Here is an 18,042-nt window from a genome sequence, read left to right on the forward strand (position 1 = left end):
TCTGTGCCAAACATATCCACCCTCCCCTTAAAGCTTTCTGCTCCTTCACAGCCGCCTGCCTTGGCCTTTTCTCTCCTCTTCCTCACGTCTCACTCACTGAGGCTTGTTGTGCTCAGAATGGTCCCCCCTGTTGTTAGAGAAATGGAATTGAAAGCGAACTCTCTCTTTCTCTCTCCTTCTCTTTTTATTGCGCTCGCCTTATATCTTTCAATCAATTTCTGTCTTTCCGTGCTTTCTTGGAAGATTTTTTTCCACATGTATGGTTGGATGGAGCATGTGAAGGCTTTTGTTCCTTTTGAAGTTGTATACTGAGTGCTACAAATAAAAAAAAATAAATTAGGGTCACTTGAGGGGCTTTATGAACATCTCACAAACTGAATGGTTTGGTTTTAGAAGTTTTATGTTGCCCCTTAATTGTGACTAAATTGTACTGGAATTACAGAATTATTATATCATTATTTAGTGTTTATATATTGAAATAAAACATTCATTCATTCAATTTCCTTCGGCTTTCCTTAGTCTCTATTTCAGTGGTCGCCACAGCGGAATGAACTGCCAACTATTCCAGCATATGTTTTACATAGCGGATGACCTTCCAGCTGCAACCCAGTACTAGGAAACACCCATACACACTCATTCTCACACACAGACACACACACACACTCACGCACACGTACACACACACTATGGCCAGTTTAGTTTTTTCAGTTCACCTATAGAGCGTGTGGAACAACTGGAACAACTGGGGGAAACTCATGCAAACACAGGTAGAACATGCAAACTCACACAGAAATGCCAACTAGCCCAGCTGGGACTTGAACCAGTGACCTTCTTGCTGTTAGGCGACAGTGCTAACTCCTGAGCCCACTTTTTAAATAATAATTACTGTTAATGAAATGTTAATTATATGCAAATAAGTTTTCACATGTGACAAATGTAATGAGATTTACTTAAAAAATATAATGCTAAAATTTTTTTATCCAAATTTATTAAAAATCAATGAAGAAAAAATATACTTAAAAGAAGCATTTGTTTTGTTTGTTTAGCAATACAGTAAAGGATTTAAATGTAATTGTAAATAAAGGTAATTCTGACTTTTTGGTTTAAAATTTTGGGTCATAATTTTTCACACATGCAATTGCAAGTTTAAAAGATTTTTTGAAAAACTGAATTGCAAGAACCCGTAAGTGTACAATTCTGAGAAAAAAAAAGTCTGATGCACGACATTCTCTGGAAATTAGGGGGGAAATCTAATTCTGATTTTGTATCTTTCAGATTTGCTTTTTATATTTAAGTTTATCTTTATTTATTTTATAATTTTGACTTTACCTTATAATTGTATTTTTTTATTTTACAGTTTTATTTAGACTGTTTGTTCAGAATTGTGAGATTATGTATTGCAGATTAGAACATTTTTCCTTAGATTTAGAGCTATCATACACACGGCGCAGTACAGCGCAAAACATGTATGGCACGATTTGTTGCTATTTTCATATCAGTGCAACCCTAGTTTTCACGTTTTGCGTCGCTTTGTGTGAACTAGGTGTGTTGGTCTATAAAGTGTTAAGGCACATTGTTGGCCCATTGCTATTTTAAAAAACTGAAATAGATTGCACCATTGATTTAGTTATTCACTTGTGCGGGTCCAAATGCTTAGACATTGCTGAATACACTCAGAATGTACAGCAATACGCAAATATCTTAACATTAGAAACAAAAATTGTTCCGTATAATGTTTTTATTATTAGCAGTATCATTCATTATATGCATATGTTTATATTTGTTTTAATAAAAACAAGTTTAGATTTGTTTACCTGTCAGGTTTTGGAAACGTACCTGTCACTATATAGGGCATCAGTATAGGACACTTGTGTTAGATATAAGTTTTTTGACCACATTTGGTTATTATTGTTCATTTATTCATTTGCTGGAAATTAGAACTGAATTTAGAAATAGTTTTGAAACAAATCTTTGCACTTAACAAACAAAATTAAATATGAGTACGTACAACACTGTTTCCTTATCCAGAAAAGTAAAGGAGTAAAGTAAAGAGGCTCATTCTTTATCCTCACACTGCAGATGGTCTGTCAAGCTGTTTTATCATTTCTCGTTCAGTTTTTCCACTTACAAAGTCTGTCATGTAAATAGAAAAATTAGCCATGGCACGACACAACGGACTCTAAGATGGAATGTGAGATGAGTCTTTGATTGGTTTAATGCATGTTATTCTCAAAACACACCTATAACACATTAAGAGAACAAGTACAACTCTGTTACACCATGCAACAGGGCGCAGGGCATATTTTTCCAGCCTTAAAATAGCAAAAGTGGATTCGGGCATGCCCTTAATGCTTTTGCGACATGCGCTTTAGACTTTGCACCTAGATTGTTAAATAGAGTCCTTTAAGTTTATGCTTCAAAATTCTGAATGTTTGCACTTATAGATTTGGGATTTCATCTTACAATTCAGATTTGTTTTTCACAAGATTGCATCTGAGATGTTTTTTCTCCTCAAGTTTGCTCATTTAAACAATATTTGTTAATTTTTGCTGCGAAAAAGTAAAAATTGTATAATATATAGTTAATAATTATTTGTTAGAATAAAAAAGTTTTATTTACTTTTATTTTTTTTCTTTGGTGGAAATAAGCTCTGTTTAAATCAGACTGCTTGATATCTACAACTTACGATCCAGATTATTTTTCATTCCATGACACATTTGATGCTTATCATGTTTCTAATGGGTTCGTATTAGAAAATCTATCTTTATAATTGAATCGCTACATCTACAGTCTTTGTTCTGCCATGGTGTAGTATCTTAAGTGTTATGGATTGAAGATCAGCGATCACCCAGCATTGATCTGGAAGACTGAGGTGATTTAAATCCTCACATCTGTTTGGGAGGTTCTGGCAGACGGATCCCTGACAGCGTCTCTGCTTGATGTATCAGAGATCAAACGCTCGCAGGCAGGTTCACTGCAGGTTTTCCCACTGTGCGGGAATCCCATCACAGCTTTGTGCCAATGTTACAGTAGAGAGCTTGTTGAGTGTACATGCTGTACTTTAGTTCAACATGTTCCTTGATTTTGTTCCTACATCCTAGCCTTGAAGCATCAGACACTTCCAGCCCAGGGGCTTTTTTTATGCTTCTTTATAAAACGGGTCTCTTTCTGCATGGCATCGATAATGTGGAGACGCCTGCGCTGTTGTGCTCCATCTTTATAAATCTGGGAAATGCAGACCTTAGCTAATCCCCCACTCATACGTTTTATAATAAGCTCCTTTGAGTAGATCGTTCTCAAAGTCATGAGTTGTGACACATCTGGTGGCTGGAGATATGAAGAATATGTCAAAAGTGATGTATTTGTGTTTTTCTTTTAGGGATTGGTACCTTGGATGGCAGTGCAGAGAAGGAGAAGGATTTCCTGGGAAAATCGCAGAAGCAGGTGCAGTTTAACCCTGGCCAGACCACAGCCTCCTGGAAAGTCAGAGTTCTCTCGGATGGGAAATACGAGCAGTCCGAAACGTTTCAAATTGTGCTGACTGAGCCGGTGATGGGCGTTTTGGAGGCGCCAGCTGTAGCCACAGTTGAGATTGTGGATCCAGGTGATGGTAAGTCCAACAGATGTTCACAAATCAGTTGTTTGCACACAAACATGCTGTAAAATTGGCTTAATGCAATAAGAAATTGTCAGTTTTACTTTTACTTAATAATGAGCACACATTTTTATAATTGATTGGGTTAAAAAAGCATCTGCGTTTAAGGTGTATATCTTCCACCCTTTCTGAAAAATGTCTACTTTGTCCAAAGGTTCTAAACCAAAGAAAGCAGATCAATACATTTACATGCTCGGCAAAATAGGCATAAATCTTTCTGAGATGATTGGTTTTTGCATTAAATCAAGGATCACCAAATTTGGTCCTGAAGAGCCAGTGTCAGAATATGGATTCTGCTGTTGTTTATAAACTCCAGTTTTGATGATGTTCAATGATTACGTTCTCATGTCACACTCAGTAGGGTTGGGCTGATAAATGATTTTATATTGAATTGCAATAAAATGTCAATACCATGATAAGCGCTAGACTGTTTTGCTCTATATTATATTATTTAAGAGCCAGTCACACAGCAGAATTGTGCAATCGGAATCTTAAAGTGTGTTGATTCTGGAGATGTACCGAATTTTCGTTCACCAAAAATTTATCAACTGAAAATGTTATGCCATTTAAAGAAACCTCTAATTTTTGTGGTTTCAAATAGAAATATATATTGTTTTCATTCAATATGTCGAGATTGCATTTTTGCCAAATCTCCCACCCCTAACACTCAGTGTTATTCAATGTGTAGTAAACAATTCATGTACTTGACCTTCTGATGAATGACCTTGAGATGGAGGGTCCTGAATAAAAATCGGCAAGATTATGGTGACCCTTGCTTTAAATTAATGAAATCTATGGGATTGATTTCCCTCCAAAAGTGTTGAGGTCAAAAATAAAAAAAAAATAATTACAAAACTCTTTAGAATAAATAACAATGTGGTCTTGGATCAAAAAAATAATAACCGTGAATTACAATTTACTGACTGGCAATAGGAGCAGCTGTCACTTTCATCCAGAGGACCACTGATGACACTGAAGCCTGAAATAATTTAAATGAAAATCTAATGGCAGTGTTAAAACTTTTTGTTATAATTTTACACGTTTTTAAATATTTAATTTACACTTATTATTATTTCATGAACTTTTTGGTGAAAAGTAGATCCCATAGAAAGCTAGTTGAAATGTGTTGACATGACCATGTGCATTCTTGTTATATTGGGACATTCTACCAGAAACGTACATTATCAGTTCCTGAAACAAAAACGAAAATAAATAAAAAATAAAAACGCACAAATCCTGCCATTGTCCTTGTCCTCAGCCCAACTGAACCTACAGCTTTAATAGTTTTATATGCTAAAATACAATACACCTTAATGCCTATAACTCGGAAGTGACAACATTTGACGGAGAAGAAGCTGACAGTGACAAAGGATGCGTCAATGAATTGTATGATTTTATGCTTGTTTTTGTATGATTTTTTTTTTAGCCTGACAAGCTAAAGTCAGGCCCTGTCATATTTTTTTATAAGTGAAAATGTACGTTTCTGGTGGAATGTCCCATTTAGTAATCCTTTTTAGTGGTTCAAACTACTGCCTTTTCCTTTCTTTTTCCTTTTTTACACTTGTAATATAGAAAGTGGGTATAGCATTATGTTGAGTATATGGGGAAGGTTACCACTTATTTTATGCATTTAAACCTGCACTTCCATAACGTGTAATGTGTAAAAATGCATCATTTAATGTATGTTGTTGCAAAAGTGCTTTAAGAAAACATTTATATGTTACCAAACAACACTAAATTATGTTTTGAATGGATGTCAATGGCTTCACTAACCGATTGTATGGGGAGAACTTCTTATAATTTAATTTGTCAACATGATTTCAGCTAATGTTTGCCACTACATATTAATTTTGGATTAACAGTTTTGGAACAAATAGGATTCAGTTTTCATATTGTCCCACAAATCTAGCAAAAAGTCAATGTCATCTGGCCTGTAATATGATTGATTATAGAGGCAGACATGATGCACATTAGTCATTAGGTTTTCTCCAATGGGGGAGCTGTGTACTTTTACAAATCCCAATAACAAGACATCAATTTCTAGATGTATTATAGCTGTAAATAGTAAGAGCAAACACATCAATACAAGTGAAGTGAAGACATATACATATTTCTCTTCATGATAATCTTAATACTTTACCAGTTGGCATAATTTAATATGCAGTAGCTTATGCAAGCAGATTTTGTGCTGGTTTCTTCTAATCAATGATGCTGGCATTGCAAATATGCAAATAAGAAGGTCAACCAAGGGTTTAAGAATGAAGTGTAAAAGATCAGTTCATGAATACACATGATTAACTCCTAACCCTAGGTCAGTTACTAGCATGTGAAGCAAGATAACCCTGGATTCTGTTAACCCAGGTGTTTAAATGACATTTAAGATGAGAAGACAACATTTTGTGTATTCTTTGATCAAATAAATACAACCCTGGAGAGCATACACTGTAAAAAAAAATGCAGGGTTCCACACAATTCATACATGTTGTCCCAACACAAATCGATTGATTTAACAAATTTAAAGGGATTGAATATGAAAAATTAAGCTGTCCCAAAATAATTTCAATAATTTTGTTATTTCAGATCATTTTAGATTATTAGTTTGAACAAACAGCAAAATGTTATAAGTTTAAAACGTTTTCATTCTACTGCCCTATCTTCATTTTTAGAAATCCCTCTTCCACCGTATCTCCTTTTTTCCCTCCCTTTTCCAGGGACCTACCTGATCTTAGACCCCCTTTATATGCTTATTGACCAGGCAGAAGCCTTGGGCTCAATTACCTCTGAGCTCAGGGTTCTCTCCCAGGACAGCATGCCAAATCTGCTATTAACGGCAAGCATATCTAAGTGTGAACCCTTGATGCTATACTTAAACGTATGAACGCTACTGTATATCTGTGTATGTATATTTTATCAAACGTACCTTGGATTTTCAAACAAATAGAGAAGATTTCAAGATCATAGCCATTTTCAGACACATAATTTAATTCTTCAAAAATAATCAAACATCTCCGTTTCAGCCATTTAATAAACTAAACCCACATTACATCTTCTGAAGATGTGAGTCAGAACACAAAAACCTGCTAAAAACATCCAATTTTATTTATGACCATTTTTTTTCTAGTGTTGCAGATAAAAACACTGGCTTTATCTCCATATTGCAGATGCTTTTTTCTTTCTTTCTTTCAGTGGACCTCAATTATATCTCTTCCTACCTGCAAGCTTTTCACACCCCCGCATATCGGCGGCCCTTTTTTTCATCTCCAATTCTCAGCACAGATATGTCTGTGTTTTGAGTGTCTCGTCGATAAATGTAAATTGTCAACCTGCGTTTGCGAAAGGTTTGATTCACCAGCTTCCTGTATAATTAAACTGTTCATATATGTGTTCATTTCGAGGGGTCATTGCACTTTTTTTGAGCACCCGAACAGAGAAAGGCTGTGATCAAAAATCTTTTTTTGTATATCTTCGAGCGGCTCTTCTAACAAGATCTGGCTTTGTCAGTCTTTTGATCAAAATGTGCTCTTCTCTCACTGTCGGTGGAGCCACGGCAGAATTATTTGCCTGTTCATCATCACGACATCATCTCATATTCTCACAATTACTGCTGTGTTTAGATGTGCAGCGTGAATAACCGGAGGCTCGCGTTGTTTTATTTTGTGTGTTTTTGTCTTTGTAGCCTCCTCAGGGTCCCTGGATAATTAAAATTTTTCACTATAATCCCAAATGCTGAGATAGTTTTGTTGCTTAAGCCTTTTTTCTAAGTTATTTCTTCCTAGAAAAAAGGAAATTCCACAGCTTCCCCTGCTTTTTAATGGAAATAGCAGAAAGAAATGTTATGAAAACAATCCAGAGTTTTTTTTATATTGTAATAATACCAAAAGAATCTACAAGTATCATTCATCATTTACAAGGCGATCTATAATGTATTGCGCATAGTAGGCCAGATAGAGCTCATTTTAAGAAGGCAAGTTTTAAATAGCAGCCATCATAATGCACTATAATTATACTGTATATGGCTTTTCGTTCATAATGAATATCGAAAAGTATACCTCAATGCACAAATGCTGTGATAGATATCAACTAAAAGTTTCCTAGGCCTAGCTAAAACTTTTTCTTAGTAATTCCTGTTATATTTTTCTTTTGGAGAAAGTTTTGTTTCTTTAAGTTTGGCTGGAAAAAAACAGGGTTGTGAAATACTGGGGGGCTTGGGGACCCCTCAAAACAAGATGTAAGGGGAGATCCCTTTGAATCTGAGAAAAAGTTGACTTTGATCTGTATTTTAAATGGTAATGTTAATAATTAAAATAATAGATATCATTTAACCATACCTATATCGGTTCATACCATTGTGAATGCATAATCGCGCCAATTCCACTATTCAAGAAAATGTCATTCAGCAGTCTGAAACCAGCAGATTTAAAGCACTGAAAGACATTGCAAGAGTTCACAAGACTGATTTTTCATAAAATAGGTGTTTGTTTCTTCATATAGCCTTAAAATAAAGTCTAGTTGAGCTGCAACTGTCTGACTGTCTTTTTGGAAAGGCCAGTGATGAGTCAATTACAGTAATCCACCCTGCTGCTGATAAAAGCATGAACAAGTTTCTCTAAGTCTTTACTAAAAACAACAAAGCATCAAATTCTTGCAATGTTATTGAGATGATAGTATGCTGATGTAGTTACTGCTTTGACATGACTACTGAAACTCACATCTCACTCCAGAATAGCACCAATATTCTTGACTTTATTAGTTGTTGTTTGACCCTTAAAGCCAAAGTACATAATCTACATGAAGCATTTATTTTCTACTGAAGACCTAATTTACATAAAAAAAGTCAGTCAAATTTTAATTAATGATTTTAAGGCACACGTTTTAAAAGTATCTGTTTACCTACCATGTTATATTATATTATATATGGCATTCATTTAGATTGAAAACAGAAAACTATCATTTTATATTTTCACAATTACTACCATATTTAGATGTGCAGCGGCAATAACCCGAGGCTTTTGTGTTTCACTTTTTCTATTGTCACCTCCTCGGGGTCCCTGGATAATTAAAATCTTCTTCTATAATCCCAAACGCTGCGATAGTTTCCATCTGAATGTTACTTAAGCCCCGCTATCTTTGCTGAAGTTATTTCTCCTTAGAAAAAAAGGCAAACAGCTCTGCTTCCCCAGTGAGCTAATTATCAGTCTTACAGAGGGGTTTGTTTGCGGAGGCTGAAGCCCCACGGGAGGCTTAACGTGACGCAGTCAGACGAGGCCGGTCCTGGTGCTCCGCGTGCAGTTTTTTCCCCTCTCAGGTTAATTATCCTTTTAGCGTTTATGTGCAAGTGGCAGTGTGAGGTCGCGGGCATTAATATTTGAGCGCAAGAGGCTCTTTGGAGACCAGTCTGACCCAGTTGCCACACATGATGGCATACAGCGACCCGTGGGCTCAGACAAAAAGGCACATCTGTGTTCGGGATGGTTTGACAAGCTTCCTGCTTTACAGCCTGAGCCTTTCACTGCTCATTAGTGAAGAAGAGCACTGAGGAAGAAGAAAGGCATTTTAAAGATGCTTACTTCAACTTTGCATTCTGTGTTCTTTAATGAAGGTTTAAATGGCTTTACCTTTGGCTGCTGGAGCACTATTAAAGTAGTTTGTTTTAGAGGTCAAAACATCTACGCTGCAAAAAGATATGCTTTTAATCATTAAAACAATACTGTGTGTCTGTAAAACAAGATGTAGCAAAACAAAATAATGGCTTGTGGGGGTTACAATACACATTTGATAAATGACATTTAGAATATGTGTAGGAAGGACGTGAGAATTGATCACCATGTTTGACTGATATATATATAGCTCAATTCTCTAAAGAATGTCTAATTTTCATCTTGTATTAAAGGTGCCATAGAATACAAATCTGGATATACCCAGGCATAGTTGAATAATAAGAGTTGCACATGAAAATGACAGAGAGACTAAAACACAATTTTCCCTCTTGTTTTTTAGTTAAGTAAGCTTTTATTAAACGTGCTACGTATTGGGGAGGGGTGGCACGGTCACTCAGTGGTTATGTTGTGAATTTAATGAAGAGAAAAAACCAGGGAGGTTTTTTTTGGGTATTTTCAAAGCAGAATCCTTCAATGGGAACTCATTGTCGCTGTAGCGTTCATAAAAAAATCTCTTTACTACTTCAGCTGAAACTAAAACTGCCATTACACGTATAGTACACAAATCTATGCCTGAAAGTATCACCCGGCCATTTGTTAGACAAAAAACACAGCCATGCCTGGAACTGGCAATATGCATTTCTTTGGAGACAGGAAACTGTATTTCACAAATAGGCAGTCAGACATGATGTGCATAGCAGTTCTAATTTGCATTACATTTGATAAATGATAATGTCCCTTGCACAAAGGCCATCAAACCTGCTCTCTTAGAATGCATCTTACAATGCAAAAACACAATTTATATATTTAAAGAAATTTGTCATCTTTCATTCAGCACTGTTTCCTCAAAGCAAAAGTTCTCAGTGGTTCAAGTTCTGGCTCGGCCAGTTGGCATTTCTATTTGGATTTTGCATGTTCTCCCCCAAAGACATTGTCTAAAGTACAGGTGAATTGGGTAAACAAAAATGGCCTTAGTGTGTGTGTGTGTGTGTGTGTGTGTGTGTGTGTGTGTGTGTGTGTGTGTGTGTGTGTGTGTGTGTGTGTGTATATGCGTGTGTATGCGAGAGTGTATAAGTGTTTCCCAATGCTCGGTTTAGGCTATAAGGGCATTCGCTGCATAAAACATATGCCGAAAAAGTCATCAGTTCATGCCACTGTGGTGACCCCTGATTTATAAGGGATTAAGCCAAAGCAAAATAATGAAATAATGTATAAATATAAGCTAAGAATGTATATAGACTGTATGTTGCCTAAAAAGAAGCTGTTTTGTGAAGCAGGCAGCCATGACCATTGAGTGTCTATCAGAATGCAAAGTGCAGGATATACAGATTAAAAATGTATTTAGACCCTCCCTGATTAGGCATTTGGTCTCATTTAATGTATCTTTTATTAGTTTAACATTCATATTGTGAAATTTGCTGCAAATGTTTGTAATGAGGCAACAAACACATACACAATCCACGTTTATGCAAACTCCCCGTTTTTCATTTACGTTAAAGCTTCAAAATCCTTTTTATTTGTATTATAAAGCTTCAAAATACCGTTTTTTGACTTTACTTTTTAATAATATTGCTGTTTAGATCTTGTTTAAAAACATTTTATTAATTTTTATTGTAAAAAGTATATATATTTATATAAAAAACCTAATTACCTAATTCATTATATACAGCATTATTTTCGTTCAAAGTGAAAATGGAAAAGTACTGCAATTTTGTTTCAGTTAATCTATTAAGACTGACTTAGAATATTTTAGAAAAAAAAGTTCCTTTCTTGCCATGTTCTGTAAATCAAAAGTCTGCAGAGGACTGAAGAGCTGAATGTAAATGCACAGGACTTTGCTTTCATATCTGTCTTGTTTTTGATCCCTACAAAACAGGGTCATTATTTTGGCCCCTCATGCATGCGAGTTTCCAGCGTGAGGGTAAGAGATGCTCTTAATACGCAAGTCTTATACCTGAGAGGCTATAGAGATCGGACTCATTGTTATTCTTTTCTCACAGCCGGTATTTGAGTCTTGAGGGCTGTGAGATTCATTCTTTTATCAGAAGAGCAGTCATCACTCAGACTGAACAGCAGACAGTGTTCTGCGTGTTTCTCATTCACACTTTCTTGCAAAAACCTGTGGTGCATAAATTGGTGCTGAATATAGTGATTTGTTGTCACAATGCTGCACATATTAATGTGTTTTTGGGATCCTGTTACCACACTAACATGTTTAAATCCATTAATATTTATTTGTTATGCATTTATAACGAAACACTAAATTACAGAAATATATTTTTTGGGGAATAACGGCAGAATTTGAAACAGATGCAAGTAACAGGTTTGAAAAATAAAATTATAATTTGTATGATGGTTTCTAGCAGAAATAAATGTTAAATAGACATGATAATTAAAGAGATAAGTTTCCAAAAATATAGTTTTAGGTTCTGTAAAAACAGAATATGGAACAGATTTGCAAGTAACGGTACAAAATTTAAATTTATATTAAATATGAACAGTAAAATTTTTAATTTTTTTTACATTTAAAATTTTTGATGTGATGTAATTTTAATTTCAATCAATCAATCAATCAATCAATCAATCAATCAATCAATCAATCAATCAATCAATCAATCAATCAATCAATCAATCAATCAATCAATCAGTCAGTCAGTCAGTCAATCAATCAATCAATCAATCAATCAAACAATCAATCAATCAATCAATCATTCAATCAATCAATCAATCAGTTCAAGTTTATATGTATAGCGCTTTTTACAAAAATTTTACAAAAAAAAAAAGATTGAGTCAAATTTACAATCAAATTTATTGCATTATATACAGTCATCATTATCCTGTAATTTTATAGATGATGTCTATGTGTCCATGTTTAATAAAGTGTATTTGTGTATTAACTGTCTGTGTTGTCCTCAAAGTCATAGATGATTGGCAGGTGGAAATATAGAACAAAGAAAATAATTTTCTTAGCTTTTTTTATTTATTTGAACAAGAGATATTAAATGCCAATGCAAAAATGAAGCGCTATAAATGAAAATAGGAGTCATACAAACAAACATAGAAACAAACATATAAAGGCTACAAGCATTTCTAACTAAATCTCTGGTGTATTAAGACAGGAGGAGCAAGTCCAACAGTGGTTTGTCTAGCTTGCTGACCCGCATGAAGCACAAGCATAATATTGTTATGTGATGCATTGTGTGGATGCTTTACTAAAAAGATTGACTTTTTGATTGAGTGGAAGAATTGACTACTGAGAGAGTGTGTCTGATCCTTGGACATTATCTGATAATCCAGAGTTTAGGAGCCATAAATGAGAAGGCTCAACCCCCTTTAGTAGACTTTCTGGGTACTACCAGAAGCCCTGAGTGTGGTCGGAGACAGAAGCTTGGTTAGAAAAACAGTAGCTAGATTATTTAAAGCTTTATAGGTAAGAAGCAATATTTTTTTGCTGTTTGCACAGTCATTCACAGTCAAGCAAAACAGTCAATCGAAACAGTCAATTCATCCACCTATCCATCCATCTGATTTAGACAAAATTCAACATTTCCAGTTTAAAACCGATTGCGAACTTTATACCAAATATTGGTAGCCTACATTTCCCGATAAATAAATAAAAATGTTTTTAAATGCTTTAATTTTTATTTCTCATTACATATTAATGAGTAACATTTCAACAGCATCTGTAAAACGTAAACATTTGATTTGTTCAAACCTTTAGCCCAAAATTAATCTTACCACACATTTGTGAATACATTTTTGAAAAGTCCCAACTCTGAGACACCGAAATGTTCTGCATTCACACAGTATGCGCTTTATCATTCAAACCTACCACTGAAAACACATCACTCGAAATGTGTTGTTTTCTTCACTGTCTGTTCCTCCCTTTCTCTTCCATTATCTGAACAGCAGCTTGTTGCTCTGTCTTTCACCTTGGTGCCAAACGACCACTTGCAGATTGATGATTGGAGATCTTTTGCAGAAAAAGTCTCACATAATTGCTTCGAAAGGAGTAGAACAGGCCACGCAAAGAGGGCTCCTTTTATTTTGATTGGTCCCAGTGCATCACTGCTTCATAAACACCGCTACTTTTGTCTTCTCTATAGATTTTCCATCTCTAGCTAGAGTTTTTTCCCCCCTCAGTGTTCTATAAAAAAGCCTGTTTAGATGTTGACTCAATCCTGACCTGCGGTATTTGAAAATAGCAATGCCTGAACAATCTCCCACTCACTCAAGACAGTTTTACTCGGCAACACACAGCCGGTACGGACAGATATCGATGCCGCTTGGTCCAAAGGCCACTAAAATTCTAATATGAAGCGCTCAATATGAAAAATCTATTTTCTCATGCAAGGTGTGTTTTGCCTTCTGTGCAAGATAAATGTGCATTACACGGCAGGTATAGAGGCGTGTGATTTGAAATAATTATATACTGAAGAATCAATCCGCTGCCTGTGGTGTTTTAAAGCCCTGCAGTAATAGTCTTTGCCGCTAAATCCCTCTGTGACTGATATAATAGAACAGCGGTCCTAATACTGAGCTCTATCTCCTTTTTCTTTTGACAGAGTCCATGGTGTTCTTTCCTCAGGCCGGCTTTGCTGTGGAAGAAGATATTGGAGAGCTGCTTGTCCCAGTGCGCAGGACTGGAGACGTGAGCCAGGAGCTCATGGTGGTCTGTCACACACAGCAAGGTGAAATATACAGAATATACAGCCTTGTCAATCTTTATTTGAACACCATTTTCGATTGTTACCACTCGATCAAATGGGCATTATCATTAGTTATCAGCTGATAGAAGTGGATAAAAGGCTCAGAAGGCTGTTGTCATCCATCCAGATGGTTTATCAGCTATAGTAATAGAGAAGACTTCAGATGCAGATCTGTTTTTACATTATTGTGATGGTTGGGTTTAGGGTTGGGGTAGGGGTTGACGTTAATAAAATACAATTAATGGGAAATTTCATAAATAATATAAATAATTAGCATGGTTAATCAGCTACAGTAATAGAGAAGATTTCAAATACAGACCTGTTTTTACATTACTATAATGGTTGGGTTTATGTTTAGGATACGGGTACGGGTAGACGTTAATGAAATACAATTAATGGGAAATTTCATAAATAATTTCAATAATCCTTGTTAACTTCCAGCCACATCCGTATGTGATCTATAGCTGAGTAGCTATGTAGATGGATGATAACAGCCTTCTGAGCCTACCAGTAGTAACCATATCTGGTAATGCCCATTAAATCGAGTGATAGCATTCGAACCAGCTGATTTGAATAAGGTAAATGACCCGGGGATGTTACAGACTGTACCAAAAAGCTGAGGACCAGGGGTGGGGTAAAATTACGGGCTGTTTTCCAGGAGAAATAACAAAACAGGAGAGTGGCGGGAGATGAATTGGAGACTCTCGGGAAAAACAGGATTGTTGGCAGATGTGCCCAAAAATGTTTTATAACTCTTTGAAACTGCCTCTTTTCGGCTTTGATCCAAATTGTGCCATTTTGGTGACTGTCTCTTTAAATTCAAATCAGATTGTGCTCTTTTCAAAAGAGGGCGGGGCTACAAATGCCTTCGTTAGCATAGAGGCAGATTCAATAACAAGACTAACATTCTATGCTAATGAGGGGGAGATTGTGACTAATGGGTGGGGATTTTCCCCTTTCACGACACGTACAAAGGGAGAATGTCATTCAAAGTGTTTCTGCGGGCAGTTTTTGTTAAGTTTGATTATAAAAAATTTAATTATTACATTTTTATCATTAGAAGCTGGTAATATTCACACTGTTGCCACACAACTGTTTAAACACCCGTATAAAAGTGATTTTTGCATAATAGGTCCCCTTTAATCTGAAGTTTGGATATACTATCAGCCCTTATAGTGTCATAATAAAACAAAGCTAAAGTTTTTAAGAGAAGTGTAAAAAAACTAGTACTACACATAGGACGAAACCTGACAAGTCTTAAAACAGAGCATCTCAACATTAACTTTAGTGCGTAATTTAATATTTCAAGCTCTGTTTCCATTTTTTACTGAATAAATGCTGTAGAATGATTTTTATTGTCGATTCATTTTACCTAAAGTAGTTATAAAAAATTAAAAACTAAATCTTATTGTTGAAATTATTTCCTTTTTACAAGATTTAAAAAAATATCCAGTTGAACTTGAGTTGAAAATGAAACTTGTGTATTGCATTTCTTACTATGCAAAATTCCAGAAGTTGTCAATATAGTTAATTCCAAACAACTTTCCGTTTTTGTGCTTAAACTTTTCTCTTACATGAAAAAACTATAATTGGTTTGAAACGGGATCTCTTTAAAGATTCCTACTTGAAACTTTTCCTGACATTTATTATCCACATCCCTTTGTAAGCACTTTCTTTGGATCTGAATGAATTCCCTGCGTGTGTCTTTTCTACTGCAGACTCTGCCACAGGAACTGTCCCCACATCGGTTCTGTCCTACTCAGACTACATCTCGCGTCCAGAGGAGCAGGTCAGTATCCTGCGCTTTGATAAGGACGAGACAGAAAAACACTGTCGTGTGGTGATCATCGATGACTCTCTGTATGAGAGCGAGGAGAGCTTCAACGTGACCCTCAGCATGCCTATAGGAGGCCGTCTGGGGCCCGAATACCCCACTGTGAATATCCGCATTCTGCCCGACCAGGATGATGGTAAGAACTTGTTTTATTTCATATGAACACGTAAAGAAACAGAAAATGTTTTCTTTAGAGCAGGGGTGTCCAAACTCAGTCCTGGAGGCCCAGTGTCCTGCATAGTTTAGCTCTAATTCCTTCAACATACCTGCCTGGAGCTTTCTAGTATACCTAGAAAGAGCTTGATTAGCTGGTTTATGTGTGTTTAATTGGGGTTGGAACTAAAATATGCTGGACACCGGCCCTCCAGGGCCGAGTTGGGGCTGTACACATGACCTGAAGTCAACTCACCTCTAAATGGAGAAGGTTTGAATAATTTGCTCGTGTGTTGTGGTGCTCATGTGAGAAATTTCCTTGTGATTTATTTTTCTCTTGTAATGATCTTAATAATGCTCTTTATATTATCAATAAAAAGTAGATCTTATTTTTAAATGAAAAGGGTTCTAAATTATGAGTTACTCATTTATTCATTAAAGTGATTCGTTCAAAATGTGTAATTCTTTCAGTTATAAAACAAGTAATATCTTTATGTCATTAAATCATTCATTCAGGTGATTCACTTGGTAAGCAAATGAAATCTTTATGAAGGAGATTTTAAATATTCCAGTTACAATTTCATTCAATATTTGCTGATTAATTCAACTATACATTAAGTGAAGTCTTTATTTTAGTTAGTCATTGTTATAATCGAAGTAAGTCATTGAATAATTTGGTCACACAATACAATACATTAATTTAAATCAATCAAATGTTTTAAACAGACTGCAGAAATTACCATTTCATCAAAATCACCATTTAAGTTTTAGATATTAGAATCTTGGAAGAATTGTGTGCTCTAGTTTAATAAAAACCACGTCAATGTTTTAATACCTAGGTCATATCCACGTCAATATACAAATATCTGTTCTTATAAACCACCAAAACCAGTACACACACTGTATTTCTTTAAAATTCATGTGTCGTGAATTTTGCATTTTGAAAATAGTCTATAATGAGATAAGATGATAAGACTCTAAGCCTGGTTATATTACCTGAGAGCTTTACACTACCTGACAAAAATCTTGTCGCCTATCCAAGTTTTAAGAACAACAAGTAATAACTTGACTTCTAGTTGATCGCTTGGTATCAGAAATGGCTTATATGAAAGGCAAAAGCCTTTAGATCACTCTTATTTGACCAAAATAAAATATGATCATTTCTTGATTTTTAAATATTTAATTAAGACAGTAAGGTCTAACTTTGACAAAAGTCTTGACACTTAACTGATATAATGTACATTATAGGATATAAAGTCATGGTGCAATGGAAAAGAATTAATATTGTGTATGACTCCTATGAGCTTGGAGGACTGCATCCACACATCACTGCAATGACTCAAATCACTTAATAATAAAGTCATCTGGAATAGCAAAGTGTTCTTGCGGGACTCCCAGAGTTCATCAAGATTCTTTGGATTCATCTTCAATGCCTCCTCTTCGTCTTACATCAGACTTGCTCAATAATGTTCATATCTGGTGACTGTGCGGGTCAATCCTGGAGCACCTTGACCTTCTTTGCTTGCAGGAACTTTGATGTGGAGGCTGAAGTATGAGAAGGAGCGCTATCCTATGTAGAATTTGCCCTCTTCTGTGATTTGTAATGCAATGGGCAGCACAAATGTCTTGATACCTCAGTCTGTTAATGTTGCCATCCACTCTGCAGATCTCTCGCAAGCCTCGATACTGAATGTAACCCCAAACCATGATTTGTCCTTCACCAAACTTGACTGATTTCTGTGAGAATCGTGGGTCCATGCGGGCTCCAATAGGTCTTCTGCAGTATTAGTGACGACTGGGAGACAGTTCAATAGATGATTCATCAGAAAACTCTACCTTCTGCCACTTTTCCAAATGATCAACTTGAAGTCAAGGTTTTATTTGTTGCTCTAACAACTGGGATCGACAACAAGACTTTTGTCAGGTAGTGTATAATGCTGTTTTCAAAATAAGAGTCCCACATACGTGGTAAGAATAATACATTGTTAGATCTTATAAATAAGGAGAAATTATCATTGCTGTAATGTCAGTAAG

The 18,042-nt window shown here is 35.6% G+C and overlaps 1 protein-coding gene across 3 annotated transcripts in view; it reads left to right on the forward strand.

Annotated features, from left to right (window-relative positions):
* Positions 1–18,042, forward strand: part of frem2a (FRAS1 related extracellular matrix 2a) — a 150,294-nt gene that overhangs the window by 55,364 nt on the left and 76,888 nt on the right. For 2 of the 3 annotated variants that reach the window (XM_005155380.6, NM_001137657.1), the window contains 3 exon segments: positions 3,380–3,610; positions 13,878–14,003; positions 15,740–15,991. In XM_005155380.6, coding sequence (XP_005155437.2) covers positions 3,380–3,610; positions 13,878–14,003; positions 15,740–15,991 — 609 coding nt within the window. 3 annotated transcript variants of the gene reach the window in all.

This window comes from Danio rerio, chromosome 10 (genome assembly GCF_049306965.1).
Source record: "Danio rerio strain Tuebingen ecotype United States chromosome 10, GRCz12tu, whole genome shotgun sequence".
NCBI classification, from domain to species: Eukaryota; Metazoa; Chordata; class Actinopteri; order Cypriniformes; family Danionidae; genus Danio; species Danio rerio.